At 51.0% G+C, this 27,109-nt stretch overlaps 4 protein-coding genes across 6 annotated transcripts in view; 2 read left to right on the top strand and 2 right to left on the bottom strand.

Moving 5' to 3' along the window:
* Window positions 1-27,109, top strand: part of LOC146009797 (uncharacterized) — a 928,908-nt gene that overhangs the window by 712,147 nt on the left and 189,652 nt on the right. The gene's annotated exons all lie outside the window — the stretch shown is intronic.
* LOC146009800 (uncharacterized) overlaps window positions 1-27,109 on the bottom strand; it is a 185,381-nt gene that overhangs the window by 8,054 nt on the left and 150,218 nt on the right. For all 3 annotated transcript variants that reach the window (XM_083150270.1, XM_083150272.1, XM_083150271.1), the window contains exons 4-6: window positions 11,844-11,922; window positions 4,564-4,661; window positions 2,656-4,444 (exon numbers count right to left, since the gene is read on the bottom strand). In XM_083150270.1, the coding sequence (XP_083006396.1) occupies window positions 2,656-4,444; window positions 4,564-4,661; window positions 11,844-11,922 (1,966 nt within the window). The remainder of the gene's footprint in view (window positions 1-2,655; window positions 4,445-4,563; window positions 4,662-11,843; window positions 11,923-27,109) is intronic.
* The window catches only part of LOC146009834 (uncharacterized), a 547,900-nt gene that overhangs the window by 464,157 nt on the left and 56,634 nt on the right, over window positions 1-27,109 (top strand). The gene's annotated exons all lie outside the window — the stretch shown is intronic.
* LOC146007347 (oocyte zinc finger protein XlCOF29-like) lies at window positions 12,698-19,901 on the bottom strand. Its single transcript, XM_083145696.1, has 4 exons — window positions 19,069-19,901; window positions 16,585-16,737; window positions 12,736-12,947; window positions 12,698-12,701 (listed from the first exon to the last, which is right to left on the bottom strand). The coding sequence occupies exons 2-4, from the start codon at window positions 16,687-16,689 to the stop codon at window positions 12,698-12,700; spliced, it is 321 nt and encodes a 106-aa protein (XP_083001822.1). The 5' UTR covers window positions 16,690-16,737; window positions 19,069-19,901.

Genomic DNA, 27,109 nt, shown 5'->3' with positions numbered 1-27,109 from the left:
TGGCTCCTGATGTATGAGATACACCAGAAAGTGTGCGGGGAGGAGACTGGTCAGATATCTGGGCTGGTAACACACAGTGACATGATGTGAGGGGGAGAGCAGGAGTATAATAGGGGCTGATGGCTCCTGATGTATGAGATACACCAGAGTGCGGGGAGGAGACTGGTCAGATCTCTGTGCTGGTAACACACAGTGACATGATGTGAGGGGGAGAGCAGGAGTATAATAGCAGCTGATGGCTCCTGATGTATGAGATACACCAGAGAGTGCGGGGAGGAGACTGGTCAGATCTCTGGGCTGGTAACACAGTGACATGATGTGAGGGGGAGAGCAGGGTTATAATAGGGGCCTATGGCTTCTGATGTATGAGATACACCAGAGAGTGCGGGGAGGAGACTGGTCAGATCTCTGGGCTGGTAACACACAGTGACATGATGTGAGGGGGAGAGCAGGAGTATAATAGGGGCTGATGGCACCTGATGTATGAGATACACCAGAGAGTGCGGGGAGGAGACTGGTCAGATCTCTGGGCTGGTAACACACAGTGACATGATGTGAGGGGGAGAGCAGGAGTATAATAGGGGCTGATGGCTGCTGATGTATGAGATACACCAGAGAGTGCAGGGAGGAGACTGGTCAGATCTCTGGGCTGGTAACACACAGTGACATGACGTGAGGGGGAGAGCAGGAGTATAATAGGGGCTGATGGCTCCTGATGTATGAGATACACCAGAGAGTGCGGGGAGGAGACTGGTCAGATCTCTGGGCTGGTAACACACAGTGACATGATGTGAGGGGGGGAGCAGGAGTATAATAGGGGCTGATGGCTGCTGATGTATGAGATACACCAGAGAGTGCGGAGAGGAGACTGGTCAGATCTCTGGGCTGGTAACACAGTGACATGATGTGAGGGAAGAGCAGGAGTATAATAGGGGCTGATGGCTGCTGATGTATGAGATACACCAGAGAGTGCGGGGAGGAGACTGGTCAGATATCTGGGCTGGTAACACACAGTGACATGATGTGAGGGGAGAGCAGGAGTATAATAGAGGCTGATGGCACCTGATGTATGAGATACACCAGAGAGTGCGGGGAGGAGACTGGTCAGATCTCTGGGCTGGTAACACAGTGACATGATGTGAGGGAAGAGCAGGAGTATAATAGGGGCTGATGGCTGCTGATGTATGAGATACACCAGAGAGTGCGGGGAGGAGACTGGTCAGATATGGGCTGGAAACACACAGTGACATGATGTGAGGAGGAGAGTCCCTTACACAGCTGATGATATAAATATTCTAACACCGACACCTGTGCATTGTGACAATCAATCAACATATTTCTGGACTGTGGAAGGACATCCAGTCAAAAATAGGGAGAACATACAAACTCCAGGCACATAACAAACTGGTTATAATTAAACTGAACACTCTGTCATCATAGTAAAAAAGAAAAAAAAGTGGCGCTGGTATTGATGAAATAATTGTACAAATATTTAATATCAATTAAAACAACATGACATAAATCAATTACATACAACAATAAGATAAAAGGGGAATCAATAACTGGACCGGAGGCTGAATGGAATGAACCCAATGGATGGTGAATGAATAAAGGTTAGTATCTGGAATGATTCAGGTTGCCCAGTTGGCTAATAGTTACCAATGATGGTGATTATGATCCAGTCCCGAAAGCTGAATAGCAAAATGGTCCTCAAATGGATGCGACTGTGGGGCCACAGTTGGTCAGAAACCCAATTGGTGTTGTAGGGCTGGAAGCTATTTTGGCCACAGTTGTCTTACGTCGCTAGAGGCTCCAATAATGGGGATGGCACAAATGGCAGGTGTCCTCAGGGTTGGTGAATTTTAAGACCAACTGGTCAGTAATCTCAGTACGTTGTGACCAACCTTGATTCCTGCTTGGAATTGTATCCACGTGGTAATGACAATAGTAAACCGCAAATATGGGATGGTGAAGACGTGGGTATCTCTCAAGATTTGAGAATGGGCAACCCAGAGCGCTGGGGAATCCGAGTGATGAGGTCCAAAAATGATCAGCTAGTCCTGGTCCAGGCTATAACCTAATGCGTTTCGCTGCTTGTAGCCTACCTTTGATAAAGCTGCACTGCTACAAGCAGCGAAACGCGTTAGTTTATAGCCAACTGTGGCCAAAACAGCTTCCAGCCCTACCACACCAATAGGGCTTCTGACCAACTGTGGCCCCACAGTCGCATCCATTTGAGGACCATTTTGCTATTCAGCTTTCGGGACTGGATCATAATCACCATCAGTGGTAACTATTAGCCAACTGGGCAACCTGAATCATTCCAGATACTAACCTTTGTTAGGTTCATTCCATTCAGCCTCCGGTCCAGTTATTGATTCACCTTTTATCTTATTGTTGTATGTAATTGATTTATGTCATGTTGTTTTAATTGATATTAAACATTTGTATGATTATTTCATCAATACCAGCGCCACTTCTTTTTCTTTTTTACTCTGGTTTCTTTGGGGCTGACTACCCCTTTAACAAGTGGCAGCTCTTGGCACAGCACCCGTGGTAGCGCCTGTCCGTGCACCCTAGGGAGAACATTGCTATCTACACTCTGTCATCATGGTGCATGGAGAGACTATTCTGTGATAACTGTTTATTACTCACCTGCACTGATATCTATGGGGATTTCATCCTCCTTACACTGCTGATTACTCCTTACATCTGTCTCTTCTTCTCCCTCTGTATCTTCTGCCTTCATATCAGTCACATACGTCTCTTCTTCTCCCTCTGTATCTTCTGCCTTCATATCAGTCACATACGTCTCTTCTTCTCCCTCTGTATCTTCTGACTTCATATCAGTCACATACGTCTCTTCTTCTCCCTCTGTATCTTCTGCCTTCATATCAGTCACATACGTCTCTTCTTCTCCCTCTGTATCTTCTGCCTTCATATCAGTCACATACGTCTCTTCTTCTCCCTCTGTATCTTCTGCCTTCATATCAGTCACATACGTCTCTTCTTCTCCCTCTGTATCTTCTGCCTTCATATCAGCCACATACGTCTCTTCTTCTCCCTCTGTATCTTCTGCCTTCATATCAGCCACATACGTCTCTTCTTCTCCCTCTGTATCTTCTGCCTTCATATCAGTCACATACGTCTCTTCTTCTCCCTCTGTATCTTCTATCTTCATATCAGTCACATATGTCTCTTCTTCTCCCTCTGTATCTTCATCCTTCATATCAGTCACATACGTCTCTTCTTCTCCCTCTGTACCTTCTGCCTTCATATCAGTCACATACGTCTCTTCTCCCTCTGTACCTTCTGCCTTTATATCAGTCACATACGTCTCTTCTTCTCCCTCTGTATCTTCTGCCTTCATATCAGTCACATACGTCTCTTCTTCTCCCTCTGTATCTTCTGCCTTCATATCAGTCACATACGTCTCTTCTCCTCCCTCTGTATCTTCTGCCTTCATATCATTCACATAAGTCTCTTCTTCTCCCTCTGTATCTTCTGCCTTCATATCAGTCACATACGTCTCTTCTTCTCCCTCTGTATCTTCTGCCTTCATATCAGTCACATACGTCTCTTCTTCTCCCTCTGTATCTTCTGCCTTCATATCAGTCACATACGTCTCTTCTTCTCCCTCTGTACCTTCTGCTTTCATATCAGTCACATACGTCTCTTCTTCTCCCTCTCTATCTTCTGCCTTCATATCAGTTACATACGTGTCTTCTCCTCCCTCTGTATCTTCTGCCTTCATATCAGTCACATACGTCTCTTCTTCTCCCTCTGTATCTCCTGCCTTCATATCAGTCACATACGTCTCTTCTCCTCCCTCTGTATCTTCTGCCTTCATATCATTCACATAAGTCTCTTCTTCTCCCTCTGTATCTTCTGCCTTCATATCAGTCACATACGTCTCTTCTTCTCCCTCTGTATCTTCTGCCTTCATATCAGTCACATACGTCTCTTCTTCTCCCTCTGTATCTTCTGCCTTCATATCAGTCACATACGTCTCTTCTTCTCCCTCTGTATCTTCTGCCTTCATATCAGTCACATACGTCTCTTCTTCTCCCTCTGTATCTTCTGACTTCATATCAGTCACATACGTCTCTTCTTCTCCCTCTGTATCTTCTGCCTTCATATCAGTCACATACGTCTCTTCTTCTCCCTCTGTATCTTCTGCCTTCATATCAGTCACATACGTCTCTTCTTCTCCCTCTGTATCTTCTGCCTTCATATCAGTCACATACGTCTCTTCTTCTCCCTCTGTATCTTCTGCCTTCATATCAGTCACATACGTCTCTTCTTCTCCCTCTGTATCTTCTGACTTCATATCAGTCACATACGTCTCTTCTTCTCCCTCTGTATCTTCTGCCTTCATATCAGTCACATACGTCTCTTGTTCTCCCTCTGTATCTTCTATCTTGATAACAGTCAGGGATTCACCCTAAATTAAGACAATAACATTACACAGTATAATATCAGTGTATAAGACACACAGCTTCTGTATAGATCATATAGTCACAGTCACTGTGGTATATTGGTGAGACCCTAAATCCCACCTACCTGATCCTCCTGTGGGGTCCTGTGATTCTCTTCTGTACAATCCTGGGAATACAGAGGACGGGGACATCTCTCTGAGGTATCTCTGTTACTGGCCCCATCTGTAGGAGACACACAGTGACTGAGGACATTGTATATATGTGATTATCCTGGGAATACAGAGGACAGGGACATCTCTCTGGGGTATTCCTGTTACTGGGCCCATCTGTAGGAGACACACAGTGACTGAGGACATTGTATATATGTGATTATCCTGGGAATACAGAGGACGGGGACATCTCTCTGGGGTATTCCTGTTACTGGCCCATCTGTAGGAGACACACAGTGACTGAGTACATGGTATATATGTGATTATCCTGGGAATACAGAGTACGGGGACATCTCTCTGGGGTATTCCTGTTACTGGGCCCATCTGTAGGAGACACACAGTGACTGAGTACATGGTATATATGTGATTATCCTGGGAATACAGAGGACGGGGACATCTCTCTGGGGTATTCCTGTTACTGGGCCCATCTGTAGGAGACACGCAGCGACTGAGTACATGGTATATATGTGATTATCCTGGGAATACAGAGGACGGGGACATTTCTCTGGGGTATTCCTGTTACTGGGCCCATCTGTAGGAGACACACAGTGACTGAGGACATTGTATATATGTGATTATCCTGGGAATACAGAGGACGGGGACATCTCTCTGCGGTATTCCTGTTACTGGGCCCATCTGTAGGAGACACACAGTGACTGAGTACATGGTATATATGTGATTATCCTGGGAATACAGAGGACGGGGACATCTCTCTGGGGTATTCCTGTTACTGCCCCATCTGTAGGAGACACACAGTGACTGAGGACATGGTATATATGTGATTATCCTGGGAATACAGAGGACGGGGACATCTCTCTGGGGTATTCCTGTTACTGGGCCCATCTGTAGGAGACACGCAGTGACTGAGTACATGGTATATATGTGATTATCCTGGGAATACAGAGGACGGGGACATCTCTCTGGGGTATTCCTGTTACTGGGCCCATCTGTAGGAGACACGCAGCGACTGAGGACATGGTATATATGTGATTATCCTGGGAATACAGAGGACGGGGACATCTCTCTGGGGTATTCCTGTTACTGGGCCCATCTGTAGGAGACACACAGTGACTGAGTACATTGTATATATGTGATTATCCTGGGAATACAGAGGACGGGGACATCTCTCTGGGGTATCTCTGTTACTGGGCCCATCTGTAGGAGACATGCAGTGACTGAGGACATGGTATATATGTGATTATCCTGGGAATACAGAGGACGGGGACATCTCTCTGGGGTATTCCTGTTACTGGGCCCATCTGTAGGAGACACACAGTGACTGAGTACATGGTATATATGTGATTATCCTGGGAATACAGAGGACGGGGACATCTCTCTGCGGTATTCCTGTTACTGGGCCCATCTGTAGGAGACACACAGTGACTAAGGACATTGTATATATGTGATTATCCTGGGAATACAGAGGACGGGGACATCTCTCTGGGGTATTCCTGTTACTGGGCCCATCTGTAGGAGACACGCAGTGACTGAGGACATTGTATATATGTGATTATCCTGGGAATACAGAGGATGGGGACATCTCTCTGGGGTATTCCTGTTACTGGCCCCATCTGTAGGAGACACGCAGTGACTGAGGACATTGTATATATGTGATTATACTGGGAATACAGAGGATGGGGACATCTCTCTGGGGTATTCCTGTTACTGGCCCCATCTGTAGGAGACACGCAGTGACTGAGGACATGGTATATATGTGATTATCCTGGGAATACAGAAGACAGGGACATCTCTCTGGGGTATTCCTGTTACTGGGCCCATCTGTAGGAGACACACAGTGACTGAGGACATTGTATATATGTGATTATCCTGGGAATACAGAGGACGGGGACATCTCTCTGGGGTATTCCTGTTACTGGCCCATCTGTAGGAGACACACAGTGACTGAGTACATGGTATATATGTGATTATCCTGGGAATACAGAGTACGGGGACATCTCTCTGGGGTATTCCTGTTACTGGGCCCATCTGTAGGAGACACACAGTGACTGAGTACATGGTATATATGTGATTATCCTGGGAATACAGAGGACGGGGACATCTCTCTGGGGTATTCCTGTTACTGGGCCCATCTGTAGGAGACACGCAGCGACTGAGTACATGGTATATATGTGATTATCCTGGGAATACAGAGGACGGGGACATTTCTCTGGGGTATTCCTGTTACTGGGCCCATCTGTAGGAGACACACAGTGACTGAGGACATTGTATATATGTGATTATCCTGGGAATACAGAGGACGGGGACATCTCTCTGCGGTATTCCTGTTACTGGGCCCATCTGTAGGAGACACACAGTGACTGAGTACATGGTATATATGTGATTATCCTGGGAATACAGAGGACGGGGACATCTCTCTGGGGTATTCCTGTTACTGCCCCATCTGTAGGAGACACACAGTGACTGAGGACATGGTATATATGTGATTATCCTGGGAATACAGAGGACGGGGACATCTCTCTGGGGTATTCCTGTTACTGGGCCCATCTGTAGGAGACACGCAGTGACTGAGTACATGGTATATATGTGATTATCCTGGGAATACAGAGGACGGGGACATCTCTCTGGGGTATTCCTGTTACTGGGCCCATCTGTAGGAGACACGCAGCGACTGAGGACATGGTATATATGTGATTATCCTGGGAATACAGAGGACGGGGACATCTCTCTGGGGTATTCCTGTTACTGGGCCCATCTGTAGGAGACACACAGTGACTGAGTACATTGTATATATGTGATTATCCTGGGAATACAGAGGACGGGGACATCTCTCTGGGGTATCTCTGTTACTGGGCCCATCTGTAGGAGACATGCAGTGACTGAGGACATGGTATATATGTGATTATCCTGGGAATACAGAGGACGGGGACATCTCTCTGGGGTATTCCTGTTACTGGGCCCATCTGTAGGAGACACACAGTGACTGAGTACATGGTATATATGTGATTATCCTGGGAATACAGAGGACGGGGACATCTCTCTGCGGTATTCCTGTTACTGGGCCCATCTGTAGGAGACACACAGTGACTAAGGACATTGTATATATGTGATTATCCTGGGAATACAGAGGACGGGGACATCTCTCTGGGGTATTCCTGTTACTGGGCCCATCTGTAGGAGACACGCAGTGACTGAGGACATTGTATATATGTGATTATCCTGGGAATACAGAGGATGGGGACATCTCTCTGGGGTATTCCTGTTACTGGCCCCATCTGTAGGAGACACGCAGTGACTGAGGACATGGTATATATGTGATTATCCTGGGAATACAGAAGACAGGGACATCTCTCTGGGGTATTCCTGTTACTGGCCCATCTGTAGGAGACACGCAGTGACTGAGGACATGGTATATATGTGATTATCCTGGGAATACAGAAGACAGGGACATCTCTCTGGGGTATTCCTGTTACTGGCCCATCTGTAGGAGACACGCAGTGACTGAGGACATTGTATATATGTGATTATCCTGGGAATACAGAGGACGGGGACATCTCTCTGGGGTATTCCTGTTACTGGCCCCATCTGTAGGAGACACACAGTGACTGAGTACATTTTATATATGTGATTATCCTGAGAATACAGAGGACGGGGACATCTCTCTGGGGTATTCCTGTTACTGGGCCCATCTGTAGGAGACACACAGTGACTGAGGACATTGTATATATGTGATTATCCTGGGAATACAGAGGACGGGGACATCTCTCTGGGGTATCTCTGTTACTGGGCCCATCTGTAGGAGACACGCAGTGACTGATGACATGGTATATATGTGATTATCCTGGGAATACAGAGGACGGGGACATCTCTCTGGGGTATTCCTGTTACTGGCCCATCTGTAGGAGACACACAGTGACTGAGTACATTGTATATATGTGATTATCCTGGGAATACAGAGGACGGGGACATCTCTCTGGGGTATCTCTGTTACTGGGCCTATCTGTAGGAGACACGCAGTGACTGAGGACATGGTATATATATGTGATTATCCTGGGAATACAGAGGACGGGGACATCTCTCTGGGGTATTCCTGTTACTGGCCCATCTGTAGGAGACACACAGTGACTGAGTACATTGTATATATGTGATTATCCTGGGAATACAGAGGACGGGGACATCTCTCTGGGGTATCTCTGTTACTGGGCCTATCTGTAGGAGACACGCAGTGACTGAGGACATGGTATATATATGTGATTATCCTGGGAATACAGAGGACGGGGACATCTCTCTGGGGTATTCCTGTTACTGGGCCATCTGTAGGAGACACGCAGTGACTGAGGACATGGTATATATGTGATTATCCTGGGAATACAGAGGACGGGGACATCTCTCTGGGGTATTCCTGTTACTGGGCCCATCTGTAGGAGACACACAGTGACTGAGGACATTGTATATATGTGATTATCCTGGGAATACAGAGGACGGGGACATCTCTCTGGGGTATTCCTGTTACTGGCCCATCTGTAGGAGACACACAGTGACTGAGTACATGGTATATATGTGATTATCCTGGGAATACAGAGGATGGGGACATCTCTCTGGGGTATTCCTGTTACTGGGCCCATCTGTAGGAGACACGCAGTGACTGAGGACATTGTATATATGTGATTATCCTGGGAATACAGAGGACGGGGACATCTCTCTGGGAGATTCCTGTTACTGGGCCCATCTGTAGGAGACACGCAGTGACTGAGGACATTGTATATATGTGATTATCCTGGGAATACAGAGGATGGGGACATCTCTCTGGGGTATTCCTGTTACTGGCCCCATCTGTAGGAGACACGCAGTGACTGAGGACATTGTATATATGTGATTATACTGGGAATACAGAGGATGGGGACATCTCTCTGGGGTATTCCTGTTACTGGGCCCATCTGTAGGAGACACACAGTGACTGAGGACATTGTATATATGTGATTATCCTGGGAATACAGAGGACGGGGACATCTCTCTGGGGTATGCCTGTTACTGGGCCCATCTGTAGGAGACACACAGTGACTGAGGACATGGTATATATGTGATTATCCTGGGAATACAGAGGATGGGGACATCTCTCTGGGGTATTCCTGTTACTGGCCCCATCTGTAGGAGACACGCAGTGACTGAGGACATGGTATATATGTGATTATCCTGGGAATACAGAAGACAGGGACATCTCTCTGGGGTATTCCTGTTACTGGGCCCATCTGTAGGAGACACGCAGTGACTGAGGACATGGTATATATGTGATTATCCTGGGAATACAGAGGACGGGGACATCTCTCTGGGGTATTCCTGTTACTGGCCCATCTGTAGGAGACACGCAGTGACTGAGGACATGGTATATATGTGATTATCCTGGGAATACAGAAGACAGGGACATCTCTCTGGGGTATTCCTGTTACTGGGCCCATCTGTAGGAGACACGCAGTGACTGAGGACATTGTATATATGTGATTATCCTGGGAATACAGAGGACGGGGACATCTCTCTGGGGTATTCCTGTTACTGGCCCCATCTGTAGGAGACACACAGTGACTGAGTACATTGTATATATGTGATTATCCTGAGAATACAGAGGACGGGGACATCTCTCTGGGGTATTCCTGTTACTGGGCCCATCTGTAGGAGACACACAGTGACTGAGGACATTGTATATATGTGATTATCCTGGGAATACAGAGGACGGGGACATCTCTCTGGGGTATTCCTGTTACTGGGCCCATCTGTAGGAGACACGCAGTGACTGAGTACATGGTATATATGTGATTATCCTGGGAATACAGAGGACGGGGACATCTCTCTGGGGTATCTCTGTTACTGGGCCCATCTGTAGGAGACACGCAGTGACTGAGGACATTGTATATATATGTGATTATCCTGGGAATACAGAGGACGGGGACATCTCTCTGGGGTATTCCTGTTACTGGGCCCATCCGTAGGAGACACACAGTGACTGAGGACATTGTATATATGTGATTATCCTGGTAATACAGAGGACGGGGACATCTCTCTGGGGTATTCCTGTTACTGGGCCCATCCGTAGGAGACACGCAGTGACTGAGTACATTGTATATATGTGATTATCCTGGGAATACAGAGGACGGGGACATCTCTCTGGAGTATTCCTGTTACTGGGCCCATCTGTAGGAGACACGCAGTGACTGAGTACATTGTATATATGTGATTATCCTGGGAATACAGAGGACGGGGACATCTCTCTGGGGTATTCCTGTTACTGGGCCCATCTGTAGGAGACACACAGTGACTGAGGACATGGTATATATGTGATTATCCTGGGAATACAGAGGACGGGGACATCTCTCTGGGGTATCTCTGTTACTGGGCCCATCTGTAGGAGACACACAGTGACTGAGTACATGGTATATATGTGATTATCCTGGGAATACAGAGGACGGGGACATCTCTCTGGGGTATTCCTGTTACTGGGCCCATCTGTAGGAGACACGCAGTGACTGAGGACATTGTATATATGTGATTATCCTGGGAATACAGAGGACGGGGACATCTCTCTGGGGTATTCCTGTTACTGGCCCCATCTGTAGGAGACACACAGTGACTGAGTACATTGTATATATGTGATTATCCTGGGAATACAGAGGACGGGGACATCTCTCTGGGGTATTCCTGTTACTGGGCCCATCTGTAGGAGACACGCAGTGACTGAGGACATGGTATATATGTGATTATCCTGGGAATACAGAGGACGGGGACATCTCTCTGGGGTATTCCTGTTACTGGGCCCATCTGTAGGAGACACACAGTGACTGAGTACATTGTATATATGTGATTATCCTGGGAATACAGAGGACGGGGACATCTCTCTGGGGTATTCCTGTTACTGGGCCCATCTGTAGGAGACACACAGTGACTGAGTACATGGTATATATGTGATTATCCTGGGAATACAGAGGACGGGGACATCTCTCTGGGGTATTCCTGTTACTGGGCCCATCTGTAGGAGACACGCAGTGACTGAGGACATTGTATATATGTGATTATCCTGGGAATACAGAGGACGGGGACATCTCTCTGGGGTATTCCTGTTACTGGGCCCATCTGTAGGAGACACACAGTGACTGAGTACATTGTATATATGTGATTATCAGATGCTGGGTGTATATAGGGGACCCCCATACCTGCTCTCCCCTGTACAATAAATGTCTCCTCTTACCCAGTGATGTGAGGGGCCGGTGATTCTCCATCATCACGTCCTTGTACAGACCCCTGTGTTCCTCTATATACTCCCCGTCCTGCATGGAGAGATAGACAGTGACACCCTGACACCTTATAGGCACCTGACACAGACAATGATACAGTCATCACACAGACACATCCCCCGGTGTTACTGTATAACGTCCCATTCCCAGCAGTCACCTCTCCGGTCACATCCCCCGGTGTTACTGTATAACGTCCCTTTCCCAGCAGTCACCTCTCCGGTCACATCCCCCGGTGTTACTGTATAACGTCCCATTCCCAGCAGTCACCTCTCCTGTCACATCCCCGGTGTTACTGTATAACGTCCCATTCCCAGCAGTCACCTCTCTGGTCACATCCCCCGGTGTTAATGTATAACGTCCCTTTCCCAGCAGTCACCTCTCCGGTCACATCCCCCGGTGTTACTGTATAACGTCCCATTCCCAGCAGTCACCTCTCCGGTCACATCCCCTGGTGTTACTGTATAACATCCCATTCCCAGCAGTCACCTCTCCGGTCACATCCCCCGGTGGTACTGTATAACATCCCATTCCCAGCAGTTACCTCTCCGGTCACATCCCCGGTGTTACTGTATAACGCCCTATTCCCAGCAGTCACCTCTCCGGTCACATCCCCCGTGTTACTGTATAACGTCCCATTCCCAGCAGTCACCTCTCCTGTCACATCCCCGGTGTTACTGTATAACGCCCTATTCCCAGCAGTCACCTCTCCGGTCACATCCCCCGTGTTACTGTATAACGTCCCATTCCCAGCAGTCACCTCTCCGGTCACATCCCCTGGTGTTACTGTATAACGCCCTATTCCCAGCAGTCACCTCTCCGGTCACATCCCCCGTGTTACTGTATAACGTCCCATTCCCAGCAGTCACCTCTCCGGTCAGCAGCTGAATGATCTTGTTGGTGAGTTCCAGGATCTTCTGGTCATTGTGCCTCTCATGTATCAGTGAGTGAGGTGGAGGCACCGTGATGGGGCTCTGGGTCCTGCTCAGTCCTCCTGACACACGGGGACGGCTGCTGGGTGTCTCACACTCACCGGATGTCTTCTTCACTACTGTGTAACCCTGTGTATTGGGGGAGATATCAAATATTATTATAGAAAATCCCAGATCCCATCACCTCCCTGTATTATTACTATAGATATATGTGATGTCACGGTCACCTCCCCGGTCACGTCCCTGTATTATTACTATAGATATAAGTGATGTCACCTCCCCAGTCACCTCCCTGTATTATTACTATAGATATAAGTGATGTCACTGTCACCTCCCCGGTCACGTCCCTGTATCATTACTATAGATATAAGTGATGTCACTGTCACCTCCCCGTCACATCCCTGTATTATTACTATAGATATAAGTGATGTCACTGTCACCTCCCCGGTCACGTCCCTGTATTACTACTATAGATATAAGTGATGTCACTGTCACCTCCCCGGTCACGTCCCTGTATCATTACTATAGATATTAGTGATGTCACTGTCACCTCCCCGGTCACGTCCCTGTATCATTACTATAGATATAAGTGATGTCACTGTCACCTCCCTGTATTATTACTATAGATATATGTTATGTCACTGTCACCTCCCCGGTCACATCCCTCTATTATTACTATAGATATAAGTGATGTCACTGTCACCTCCCTGGTTTATTACTATAGATATAAGTGATGTCACTGTCACCTCCCCGGTCACGTCACTGTATTACTACTATAGATATGTGATGTCACTGTGACCTCTCCGGTCACGTCCCTGTATTATTCCTATAGATATAAGTGATGTCACCTCATCGGTCACGTCCCTGTATTATTACTATAGATATAAGTAATGTCACTGTCACGTCCCTGTATTATTACTAAAGATATAAGTGATGTCACTGTCACCTCCCCGGTCACATCCCTGTATTATTACTATAGATATAAGTGATGTCACTGTCACCTCCCCGGTCACGTCCCTGTATTATTACTATAGATAAGTGATGTCAGTGTCACCTCCCAGGTCACGTCCCTGTATTATTACTATAGATATAAGTGATGTCACTGTCACCTTCCCGGTCACGTCCCTGTATTATTACTATAGATATCAGTGATGTCACTGTCACCTCCCCGGTCACATCCCTGTATTTTTACTATACATATAAGTGATGTCACTGTCACCTCCCCAGTCACATCCCTGTATTATTACTATAGATATAAGTGATGTCACTGTCATGTCCCTGTATTATTACTATAGATATAAGTGATGTCACTGTCACCTCCCCGGTCACATCCCTGTATTATTACTATAGATATAAGTGATGTCACTGTCACCTCCCCGGTCACGTCCCTGTATTATTACTATACATATAAGTGATGTCACTGTCACGTCCCTGTATTATTACTATAGATATAAGTGATGTCACTGTCACCTCCCCGGTCACGTCCCTGTATTATTACTATAGATATAAGTGATGTCACCTCCCCGGTCCTGTCCCTGTATTATTACTATAGATATAAGTGATGTCACTGTCACCTCACCGGTCACGTCCCTGTATTATTACTATAGATATAAGTGATGTCACTGTCACCTCCCAGGTCACGTCCCTGTATTATTACTATAGATATAAGTGATGTCACTGTCACCTCCCCGGTCACGTCCCTGTATTATTACTATAGATATAAGTGATGTCACGGTCACGTCCCTGTATTATTACTATAGATATAAGTGATGTCACTGTCACCTCCCCGGTCACCTTCCTGTATTATTACTATGGATATAAGTGATGTCACTGTCACCTCCCTGTATTATTACTATAGATATAAGTGATGTCACTGTCACCTCCCCGGTCACGTCCCTGTATCATTACTATAGATATAAGTGATGTCACTGTCACCTCCCCGTCACATCCCTGTATTATTACTATAGATATAAGTGATGTCACTGTCACCTCCCCGGTCACGTCCCTGTATTACTACTATAGATATAAGTGATGTCACTGTCACCTCCCCGGTCACGTCCCTGTATCATTACTATAGATATTAGTGATGTCACTGTCACCTCCCCGGTCACGTCCCTGTATCATTACTATAGATATAAGTGATGTCACTGTCACCTCCCTGTATTATTACTATAGATATATGTTATGTCACTGTCACCTCCCCGGTCACATCCCTCTATTATTACTATAGATATAAGTGATGTCACTGTCACCTCCCTGGTTTATTACTATAGATATAAGTGATGTCACTGTCACCTCCCCGGTCACGTCACTGTATTACTACTATAGATATGTGATGTCACTGTGACCTCTCCGGTCACGTCCCTGTATTATTCCTATAGATATAAGTGATGTCACCTCATCGGTCACGTCCCTGTATTATTACTATAGATATAAGTAATGTCACTGTCACGTCCCTGTATTATTACTAAAGATATAAGTGATGTCACTGTCACCTCCCCGGTCACATCCCTGTATTATTACTATAGATATAAGTGATGTCACTGTCACCTCCCCGGTCACGTCCCTGTATTATTACTATAGATAAGTGATGTCAGTGTCACCTCCCAGGTCACGTCCCTGTATTATTACTATAGATATAAGTGATGTCACTGTCACCTTCCCGGTCACGTCCCTGTATTATTACTATAGATATCAGTGATGTCACTGTCACCTCCCCGGTCACATCCCTGTATTTTTACTATACATATAAGTGATGTCACTGTCACCTCCCCAGTCACATCCCTGTATTATTACTATAGATATAAGTGATGTCACTGTCATGTCCCTGTATTATTACTATAGATATAAGTGATGTCACTGTCACCTCCCCGGTCACATCCCTGTATTATTACTATAGATATAAGTGATGTCACTGTCACCTCCCTGGTCACGTCCCTGTATTATTACTATACATATAAGTGATGTCACTGTCACGTCCCTGTATTATTACTATAGATATAAGTGATGTCACTGTCACCTCCCCGGTCACGTCCCTGTATTATTACTATAGATATAAGTGATGTCACCTCCCCGGTCACGTCCCTGTATTATTACTATAGATATAAGTGATGTCACTGTCACCTCACCGGTCACGTCCCTGTATTATTACTATAGATATAAGTGATGTCACTGTCACCTCCCAGGTCACGTCCCTGTATTATTACTATAGATATAAGTGATGTCACTGTCACCTCCCCGGTCACGTCCCTGTATTATTACTATAGATATAAGTGATGTCCCGGTCACGTCCCTGTATTATTACTATAGATATAAGTGATGTCACTGTCACCTCCCGGGTCACCTTCCTGTATTATTACTATAGATATAAGTGATGTCACTGTCACATCCCTGTATTATTACTATATATATAAGTGATGTCACTGTCACCTCCCCGGTCACATCCCTGTATTATTACTATAGATATAAGTGATGTCACTGTCACCTCCCTGTATTATTACTATAGATATAAGTGATGTCATTGTCACGTCCCTGTATTATTACTATAGATATAAGTGATGTCACGGTCACCTCCCTGTATTATTACTATAGATATAAGTGATGTCACTGTCACGTCCCTGTATTACTACTATAGATATAAGTGATGTCACTGTCACCTCCCCGGTCACCTTCCTGTATTATTACTATAGATATAAGTGATGTCACTGTCACATCCCCGGTCACATCCCTGTATTATTACTATAGATATAAGTGATGTCACCGTCACCTCCCCGGTCAGCAGGTAGATGATCTCCAGGGTGAGACTTAGTATCCTCTCAGACATGTGACTCCCGTCCTTCTCCATCCTCAGGGAATCAGTGACGCATCTCATCCTCACGTGACGTGTAGTAAACTCTCTGGATCCTCACAGCTCAGTGGTCTAGGAGTAAGTATAATAATTATAATACACAGCACAGAGCACACATGTAACATAGATATGAAGCACTGAGTCCTCCTCTATCCCTCATGTCACACAGCCCTGGTCACACATAAGTACTATTTTTCTGGAAAAATAGGTCCAGGAACTCCAGGTCTGGGGATGGATCAATTAAATAAAAATTAATATATATAATAAAGAGAGGGAGGGAGAGATAGATGTATATATTTTATTTAGAAACAAAGGCACTCACAGGTGACTTTAAAATAAAACGTATCTTATGGAAAGTACATTTTTAGTTCCTGATGATGTCATATTTAATTTGAGGTTCAGGAACTGAGTTCCTGCTGGTTCCTGATGAAAAATAGCACTGCCTATCACACAATGCGGTATTGCTAATAGGATATTCTGCACAGCTCATAGCCAGGACACTACAGGTTGCTCCTCCTGTATAATAACAACAACAACAACAACAGGACACCACAAGCTGCTCCCCTGTACAATAATAACAGGACACCACAGGCTGCTCCCACTGCATTATAATAATAGGACGCCACAATCTGCTCCCCCTATAATAACAGGACACCACAGGCTGCTCTCCTGTATAATGATAGGACACCACAGGCTGCTCCCCCTGTACAATAATAACAGGACACCACAGGCTGCTCCCCTGTATAATGATAACAGGACACCACAGGCTGCTCCGCCTGTATAATAATAACAGGACACCGCAGGCTGCTCCCCCTGTATAATAATAACAGGACACCACAGGCTGCTCCCCTGTATAATGATAACAGGACACCACAGGCTGCTCCGCCTGTATAATAATAACAGGACACCGCAGGCTGCTCCCCCTGTATAATAATAACAGGACACCACAGGCTGCTCCCCCTGTATAATAATAACAGGACACCACACGCTGCTCCCCCTGTATAATGATAACAGGATACCACAGGCTGCTCCCCTGTATAATGATAACAGGACACCGCAGGCTGCTCCCCCTGTATAATAATAACAGGACACCGCAGGCTGCTCCTCCTGTATAATAATAACAGGACACCACAGGCTGCTCCCCCTGTATAATGATAACAGGACACCACAGGCTGCTCCCCCTGTATAATAATAACAGGACACCACAGGCTGCTCCTCCTGTATAATAATAACAGGACACCACAGGCTGCTCCCCCTGTATAATGATAACAGGACACCACAGGCTGCTCCCCCTGTATAATGAGAACAGGACACCACAGGCTGCTCCCCCTGTATAATGATAACAGGACACCACAGGCTGCTCCCCCTGTATAATGAGAACAGGACACCACAGGCTGCTCCCCCTGTATAATGATAACAGGACACCACAGGCTGCTCCCCCTGTATAATGATAACAGGACACCATAGGCTGCTCCCCCTGTATAATGATAACAGGACACCACAGGCTGCTCCCCCTGTATAATAATAACAGGACACCACACGCTGCTCCCCCTGTATAATGATAACAGGATACCACAGGCTGCTCCCCCTGTATAATGATAACAGGACACCACAGGCTGCTCCTCCTGTAAAATAATAACAGGACACCACATGCTGCTCTCCCCGTATAATAATAACAGGACACCACAGGCTGCTCCCCCTGTATAATGATAACAGGACACCACAGGCTGCTCCCCCTGTACAATAATAACAGGACACCACAGGCTGCTCCCCCTGTACAATAATAACAGGACATAACAGGCTGCTCCCTCTGTACAATAATAACAGTACACTACAGGCTGCTCCCCCTGTATAATGATAACAGGACACCACAGGCTGCTCCCCCTGCATAATGATAACAAGACACCACAGGCTGCTCCCCTTGTATAATGATAAGAGGACACTACAGGCTGCTCCCCTGTATAATAATAATAGGACACTACAGGCTGCTCCCCTGTATAATAATAAGAGGACACTACAGGCTGCTCCCCTGTATAATAATAAGAGGACACTACAGGCTGCTCCCCTGTATAATAATAAGAGGACACTACAGGCTGCTCCCCTGTATAATAATAAGAGGACACTATAGGCTGCTCCCCTGTATAATAATAAGAGGACACTACAGGCTGCTCCCCTGTATAATAAAAAGAGGACACTACAGGCTGCTCCCCTGTATAATAATAAGAGGACACTACAGGCTGCTCCCCTGTATAATAATAAGAGGACACTATAGGCTGCTCCCCTGTATAATAATAAGAGGACACTACAGGCTGCTCCCCTGTATAATAATAAGAGGACACTACAGGCTGCTCCCCTGTATAATAATAAGAGGACACTACAGGCTGCTCCCCTGTACAGCAGTACCTGACGTGAGGCCGCTGCAGTAGCTGGAACGTGTGTTTAGCAGGACTCGCAGCTTCCTGGCTCCTCCCCTTATATACCTAGACTACAGCCCCGCCCTCAGTATTGATGTCACAACACATGGCCTCGGTGCCGGATGCCAACGGCCATGCTTCCGTAGACCAATCGGGCAGCAGCAGCAACGTCATGTGTGAGCCCCGCCCTCCTCTTTCACTCCCTGAATCATGCAGCAGGAGCAGAGAGCGGCCATTGCTGTGTCTGGCAGCAGGAGCAGAGAGCGGCCATTGCTGTGTCTGGCAGCAGGAGCAGGTAGCGGCCATTGCTGTGTCTGGCAGCAGGAGCAGGTAGCGGCAATTGCTGTGTCTGCAAGAAACAGCTGAGAGCGGCCATTGCTGTGTCTGGCAGCAAGATCAGGTAGCGGCCATTGTTGTGTCTGGCAGCAGGAGCAGAGAGCGGCCATTGCTGTCTGCAAGAAACAGCTGAGAGCGGCCATTGCTGTGTCTGGCAGCATGAGCAGAGTGGCCATTGCTGTGTCTGGCAGCAGGAGCAGAGAGCAGCCATTGCTGTGTCTGGCAGCAGGAGCAGGTAGCGGCCATTGCTGTGTCTGGCAGCAGGAGCAGGTAGCGGCAATTGCTGTGTCTGCAAGAAACAGCTGAGAGCGGCCATTGCTGTGTCTGGCAGCAAGATCAGGTAGCGGCCATTGTTGTGTCTGGCAGCAGGAGCAGAGAGCGGCCATTGCTGTCTGCAAGAAACAGCTGAGAGCGGCCATTGCTGTGTCTGGCAGCATGAGCAGAGTGGCCATTGCTGTGTCTGGCAGCAGGAGCAGAGAGCGGCCATTGCTGTATCTGACAGCAGGAGCAGAGAGCGGCCATTGCTGTGTCTGGCAGCAGGAGCAGACAGCAGCCGTTGCTGTGTCTGGCAGCAGGAGCAGAGAGCGGCCATTGCTGTGTCTGGCAGCAGGAGCAGACAGCAGCCGTTGCTGTGTCTGGCAGCAGGAGCAGGTAGCGGCCATTGCTGTGTCTGGCAGCAGGTAGCAGCCATTGTTGTGTCTGTAAGAAACAGTTGAGAGCGGCCATTGCTGTGTCTGGCAGCAAGAGCAGGTTAGCGGCCATTGTTGTGTCTTGCAGCAGGAGCAGAGCGCGGCCATTGCTGTGTCTGGCAGCATTTAATGTTAGCATTGTTAATTAAGAGTGATCACCGTGTGGTGCACCATAAGAAATATAAATGCTTGTTAAGTATAAAACACATACATCAGTGAGCAGGACAATCTGCCCCGACATCCGTTACTGACCGCTGCCATCTACCCCGACCTAGCCGTTACCGACCGCTACGTCCTGCCCCAACCTAGCTGTTACCGACCGCTACGTCCTGCCCCGACTTAGCTGTTACCGACCCCTACGTCCTACCTAGCTGTTACCGACCGCTACGTCCTGCCCCGACCTATCCGTTACCGACCGCTACGTCCTGCCCCGACCTATCCGTTACCGACCGCTACGTCCTGCCCCGACCTAGCCGTTACCGACCTCTACGTCCTGCCCCGACCTATCCGTTACCGACCGCTACGTCCTGCCCCGACCTATCCGTTACCGACCGCTACGTCCTGCCCCGACCTATCCGTTACCGACCGCTACGTCCTGCCCCGACCTAGCCGTTACCGACCGCTACGTCCTGCCCCGACCTAGCCGTTACCGACCGCTACGTCCTGCCCCGACTTATCCGTTGCCGACCGCTACGTCCTGCCCCGATTTATCTGTTACCGACCGCTACGTCCTGACCCGACCTAGCTCTTACCGACCGCTACGTCCTGCCCCGACTTATCCGTTACCGACCGCTACGTCCTGCCCCGACTTATCCGTTACAGACCGCTACGTCCTGCCCCGACTTATCCGTTACCGACCGCTACGTCCTGCCCCGACCTAGCTGTTACCGACCGCTACGTCCTGCCCCGACTTATCCGTTACCGACCGCTACGTCCTGCCCCGACCTAGCTGTTACCGACCGCTACGTCCTGCCTCGACTTATCCGTTACCGACCGCTACGTCCTGCCCCGACTTATCCGTTACCGACCGCTACGTCCTGCCCCGACCTAGCTGTTACCGACCGCTACGTCCTGCCCCGACCTAGCCGTTACCGACCGCTACATCCTGCCCCGACCTAGCCGTTACCGACCGCTACGCCCTGCCCCGACCTAGCCGTTACCGACCGCTACGCCCTGCCCCGACCTAGCCGTTACCGACCGCTACGTCCTGCCCCGACCGCTACGTCCTGCCCCGACTTATCCGTTACCGACCGCTACGTCCTGCCCCGACTTATCCGTTACCGACCGCTACGTCCTGCCCCGACCTAGCCGTTAACGACCGCTACGTCCTGCCCCGACTTATCCGTTACCGACCGCTACGTCCTGCCCCGACCTAGCTGTTACCGACCGCTACGTCCTGCCTCGACTTATCCGTTACCGACCGCTACGTCCTGCCCCGACTTATCCGTTACCGACCGCTACGTCCTGCCCCGACCTAGCTGTTACCGACCGCTACGTCCTGCCCCGACCTAGCCGTTACCGACCGCTACGCCCTGCCCCGACCTAGCCGTTACCGACCGCTACGCCCTGCCCCGACCTAACCGTTACCAACCGCTACGACCTGCCCCGACTTATCCGTTACCGACCGATACGTCCTGCCCCGACTTATCCGTTACCGACCGCTACGCCCTGCCCCGACATCCGTTACCGACCGCTACGCCCTGCCCCGACCTAGCCGTTACTGACCGCTACGCCCTGCCCCGACCTAGCCGTTACCGACCGCTACGTCCTGCCCCGACCTAGCCGTTACCGACCGCTACGCCCTGCCCCGACCTAGTCGTTACCGACCGCTACGCCCTGCCCCGACCTAGCCGTTACCGACCGCTACGTCCTGCCCCGACTTCTCAATTACCGACCGCTACGTCCTGCCCCGACCTATCCGTTACTTCCTGCCCCGCCCTATCTATTACCGACCGCTACGTCCTGCCCCGACTTTTCCGTTACTGACCGCTACGTCCTGCCCCGACCTAGCTGTTACCGACCGCTACGTCCTGCCCAGATCTATCTGTAACCGACCGCTACGTCCTGCCCGACCTATCCGTTACCGACTGCTACGTCCTGCCCCGATTTCTCCGTTATGACCGCTACGTCCTGCCCCGATTTCTCCGTTATGACCGCTACGTCCTGCCCCGTCCTAGCTGTTACCGACCGCTACGTTCTGCCCCGACCTAGCTGTTACCGACCGATACGTCCTGCCCAGACCTAGCTGTTACCGACCGCTACGTCCTGCCCGACCTAGCTGTTAACGACCGATACGTCCTGCCCAGACCTAGCTGTTACCGACCGCTACGTCCTGCCCCAACTTATCCGTTACCGACCGCTACGTCCTGCCCCGACCTATCCGTTACCGACCGCTACGTCCTGCCCCGACCTATCCGTTACCGACCGCTACGTCCTGCCCCGACCTAGCCGTTACCGACCTCTATGTCCTGCCCCGACCTATCCGTTACCGACCGCTACGTCCTGCCCCGACCTAGCCGTTACGACCGCTACGTCCTGCCCCGACCTATCCGTTACCGACCGCTACGTCCTGCCCCGACCTAGCCGTTACCGACCGCTACGTCCTGCCCCGACCTAGCCGTTACCGACCGCTACGTCCTGCCCCGACTTATCCGTTGCCGACCGCTACGTCCTGCCCCGACTTATCCGTTACCGACCGCTACGTCCTGCCCCGACCTAGCTGTTACCGACCGCTACGTCCTGCCCCGACTTATCCGTTACCGACCGCTACGTCCTGCCCCGACCTAGCTGTTACCGACCGCTACGTCCTGCCCCGACCTAGCCGTTACCGACCGCTACGCCCTGCCCCGACCTAGCCGTTACCGACCGCTACGCCCTGCCCCGACCTAGCCGTTACCGACCGCTACGTCCTGCCCCGACTTATCCGTTACCGACCGCTACGTCCTGCCCCGACCTAGCTGTTACCGACCTCTACGTCCTGCCCCGACTTATCCGTTACCGACCGCTACGTCCTGCCCCGACTTATCCGTTACCGACCGCTACGTCCTGCCCCGACCTAGCTGTTACCGACCTCTACGTCCTGCCCCGACTTATCCGTTACCGACCGCTACGTCCTGCCCCGACCTAGCTGTTACCGACCGCTACGTCCTGCCTCGACTTATCCGTTACCGACCGCTACGTCCTGCCCCGACTTATCCGTTACCGACCGCTACGTCCTGCCCCGACCTAGCTGTTACCGACCGCTACGTCCTGCCCCGACCTAGCCGTTACCGACCGCTACGCCCTGCCCCGACCTAGCCATTACCGACCGCTACGCCCTGCCCCGACCTAGCCGTTACCGACCGCTACGTCCTGCCCCGACCGCTACGTCCTGCCCCGACTTATCCGTTACCGACCGCTACGTCCTGCCCCGACTTATCCGTTACCGACCGCTACGTCCTGCCCCGACCTAGCTGTTACCGACCGCTACGTCCTGCCCCGACTTATCCGTTACCGACCGCTACGTCCTGCCCCGACCTAGCTGTTACCGACCGCTACGTCCTGCCTCGACTTATCCGTTACCGACCGCTACGTCCTGCCCCGACTTATCCGTTACCGACCGCTACGTCCTGCCCCGACCTAGCTGTTACCGACCGCTACGTCCTGCCCCGACCTAGCTGTTACCGACCGCTACGTCCTGCCCCGACCTAGCTGTTACCGACCGCTACGCCCTGCCCCGACCTAGCCGTTACCGACCGCTACGCCCTGCCCCGACTTATCCGTTACCGACCGCTACGTCCTGCCCCGACTTATCCGTTACCGACCGCTACGCCCTGCCCCGACTTATCCGTTACCGACCGCTACGCCCTGCCCCGACCTAGCCGTTACCGACCGCTACGCCCTGCCCCGACCTAGCCGTTACCGACCGCTACGTCCTGCCCCGACCTAGCCGTTACCGACCGCTACGCCCTGCCCCGACCTAGTCGTTACCGACCGCTACGCCCTGCCCCGACCTAGCCGTTACCGACCGCTACGTCCTGCCCCGACTTCTCAATTACCGTCCGCTACGTCCTGCCCCGACCTATCCGTTACTTCCTGCCCCGCCCTATCCATTACCGACCGCTACGTCCTGCCCCGACTTTTCTGTTACTGACCGCTACGTCCTGCCCCGACCTAGCTGTTACCGACCGCTACGTCCTGCCCAGACCTATCTGTAACCGACCGCTACGTCCTGCCCGACCTATCCGTTACGTCCTGCCCCGCCCTATCCATTACCGACTGCTACGTCCTGCCCCGATTTCTCCGTTATGACCGCTACGTCCTGCCCCGATTTCTCCGTTATGACCGCTACGTCCTGCCCCGTCCTAGCTGTTACCGACCGCTACGTTCTGGCCCGACCTAGCTGTTACCGACCAATACGTCCTGCCCAGACCTAGCTGTTACCGACCGCTACGTCCTGCCTCGACTTATCCGTTACCGACCGCTACGTCCTGCCTCGACTTATCCGTTACCGACCGCTACGTCCTGCCCCAACTTATCCGTTACCGACCGCTACGTCCTGCCCCGACCTAGCCGTTACCGACCTCTACGTCCTGCCCCGACCTATCCGTTACCGACCGCTACGTCCTGCCCCGACCTAGCCGTTACCGACCGCTACGTCCTGCCCCGATTTCTCCGTTATGACCGCTACGTCCTGCCCCGTCCTAGCTGTTACCGACCGCTACGTTCTGGCCCGACCTAGCTGTTACCGACCGATACGTCCTGCCCAGACCTAGCTGTTACCGACCGCTACGTCCTGCCTCGACTTATCCGTTACCGACCGCTACGTCCTGCCTCGACTTATCCGTTACCGACCGCTACGTCCTGCCTCGACTTATCCGTTACCGACCGCTACGTCCTGCCCCAACTTATCCGTTACCGACCGCTACGTCCTGCCCCGACCTAGCCGTTACCGACCTCTACGTCCTGCCCCGACCTATCCGTTACCGACCGCTACGTCCTGCCCCGACCTAGCCGTTACCGACCGCTACGTCCTGCCCCGACCTATCCGTTACCGACCGCTACGTCCTGCCCCGACCTAGCCGTTACCGACCGCTACGTCCTGCCCCGACCTAGCCGTTACCGACCGCTACGTCCTGCCCCGACTTATCCGTTGCCGACCGCTACGTCCTGCCCCGACTTATCCGTTACCGACCGCTACGTCCTGCCCCGACCTAGCTCTTACCGACCGCTACGTCCTGCCCCGACTTATCCGTTACCGACCGCTACGTCCTGCCCCGACCGCTACGTCCTGCCCCGACTTATCCGTTACCGACCGCTACGTCCTGCCCCGACTTATCCGTTACCGACCGCTACGTCCTGCCCCGACCTAGCTGTTACCGACCGCTACGTCCTGCCCCGACCTAGCCGTTACCGACCGCTACGCCCTGCCCCGACCTAGCCGTTACCGACCGCTACGCCCTGCCCCGACCTAACCGTTACCAACCGCTACGACCTGCCCCGACTTATCCGTTACCGACCGATACGTCCTGCCCCGACTTATCCGTTACCGACCGCTACGCCCTGCCCCGACATCCGTTACCGACCGCTACGCCCTGCCCCGACCTAGCCGTTACTGACCGCTACGCCCTGCCCCGACCTAGCCGTTACCGACCGCTACGTCCTGCCCCGACCTAGCCGTTACCGACCGCTACGCCCTGCCCCGACCTAGTCGTTACCGACCGCTACGCCCTGCCCCGACCTAGCCGTTACCGACCGCTACGTCCTGCCCCGACTTCTCAATTACCGACCGCTACGTCCTGCCCCGACCTATCCGTTACTTCCTGCCCCGCCCTATCCATTACCGACCGCTACGTCCTGCCCCGACTTTTCCGTTACTGACCGCTACGTCCTGCCCCGACCTAGCTGTTACCGACCGCTACGTCCTGCCCAGATCTATCTGTAACCGACCGCTACGTCCTGCCCGACCTATCCGTTACCGACTGCTACGTCCTGCCCCGATTTCTCCGTTATGACCGCTACGTCCTGCCCCGATTTCTCCGTTATGACCGCTACGTCCTGCCCCGTCCTAGCTGTTACCGACCGCTACGTTCTGCCCCGACCTAGCTGTTACCGACCGATACGTCCTGCCCAGACCTAGCTGTTACCGACCGCTACGTCCTGCCCGACCTAGCTGTTAACGACCGATACGTCCTGCCCAGACCTAGCTGTTACCGACCGCTACGTCCTGCCCCAACTTATCCGTTACCGACCGCTACGTCCTGCCCCGACCTATCCGTTACCGACCGCTACGTCCTGCCCCGACCTATCCGTTACCGACCGCTACGTCCTGCCCCGACCTAGCCGTTACCGACCTCTATGTCCTGCCCCGACCTATCCGTTACCGACCGCTACGTCCTGCCCCGACCTAGCCGTTACGACCGCTACGTCCTGCCCCGACCTATCCGTTACCGACCGCTACGTCCTGCCCCGACCTAGCCGTTACCGACCGCTACGTCCTGCCCCGACCTAGCCGTTACCGACCGCTACGTCCTGCCCCGACTTATCCGTTGCCGACCGCTACGTCCTGCCCCGACTTATCCGTTACCGACCGCTACGTCCTGCCCCGACCTAGCTGTTACCGACCGCTACGTCCTGCCCCGACTTATCCGTTACCGACCGCTACGTCCTGCCCCGACCTAGCTGTTACCAACCGCTACGTCCTGCCTCGACTTATCCGTTACCGACCGCTACGTCCTGCCCCGACTTATCCGTTACCGACCGCTACGTCCTGCCCCGACCTAGCTGTTACCGACCGCTACGTCCTGCCCCGACCTAGCCGTTACCGACCGCTACGCCCTGCCCCGACCTAGCCGTTACCGACCGCTACGCCCTGCCCCGACCTAGCCGTTACCGACCGCTACGTCCTGCCCCGACTTATCCGTTACCGACCGCTACGTCCTGCCCCGACTTATCCGTTACCGACCGCTACGTCCTGCCCCGACCTAGCTGTTACCGACCTCTACGTCCTGCCCCGACTTATCCGTT

This window comes from Crinia signifera, chromosome 6, assembly GCF_055691185.1.
Source record: "Crinia signifera chromosome 6, ASM5569118v1, whole genome shotgun sequence".
Lineage (NCBI taxonomy): Eukaryota > Metazoa > Chordata > Amphibia > Anura > Myobatrachidae > Crinia > Crinia signifera.
Note: the sequence above shows the minus strand (reverse complement) of the source record. Positions and strands in the feature narration are given on the sequence as shown.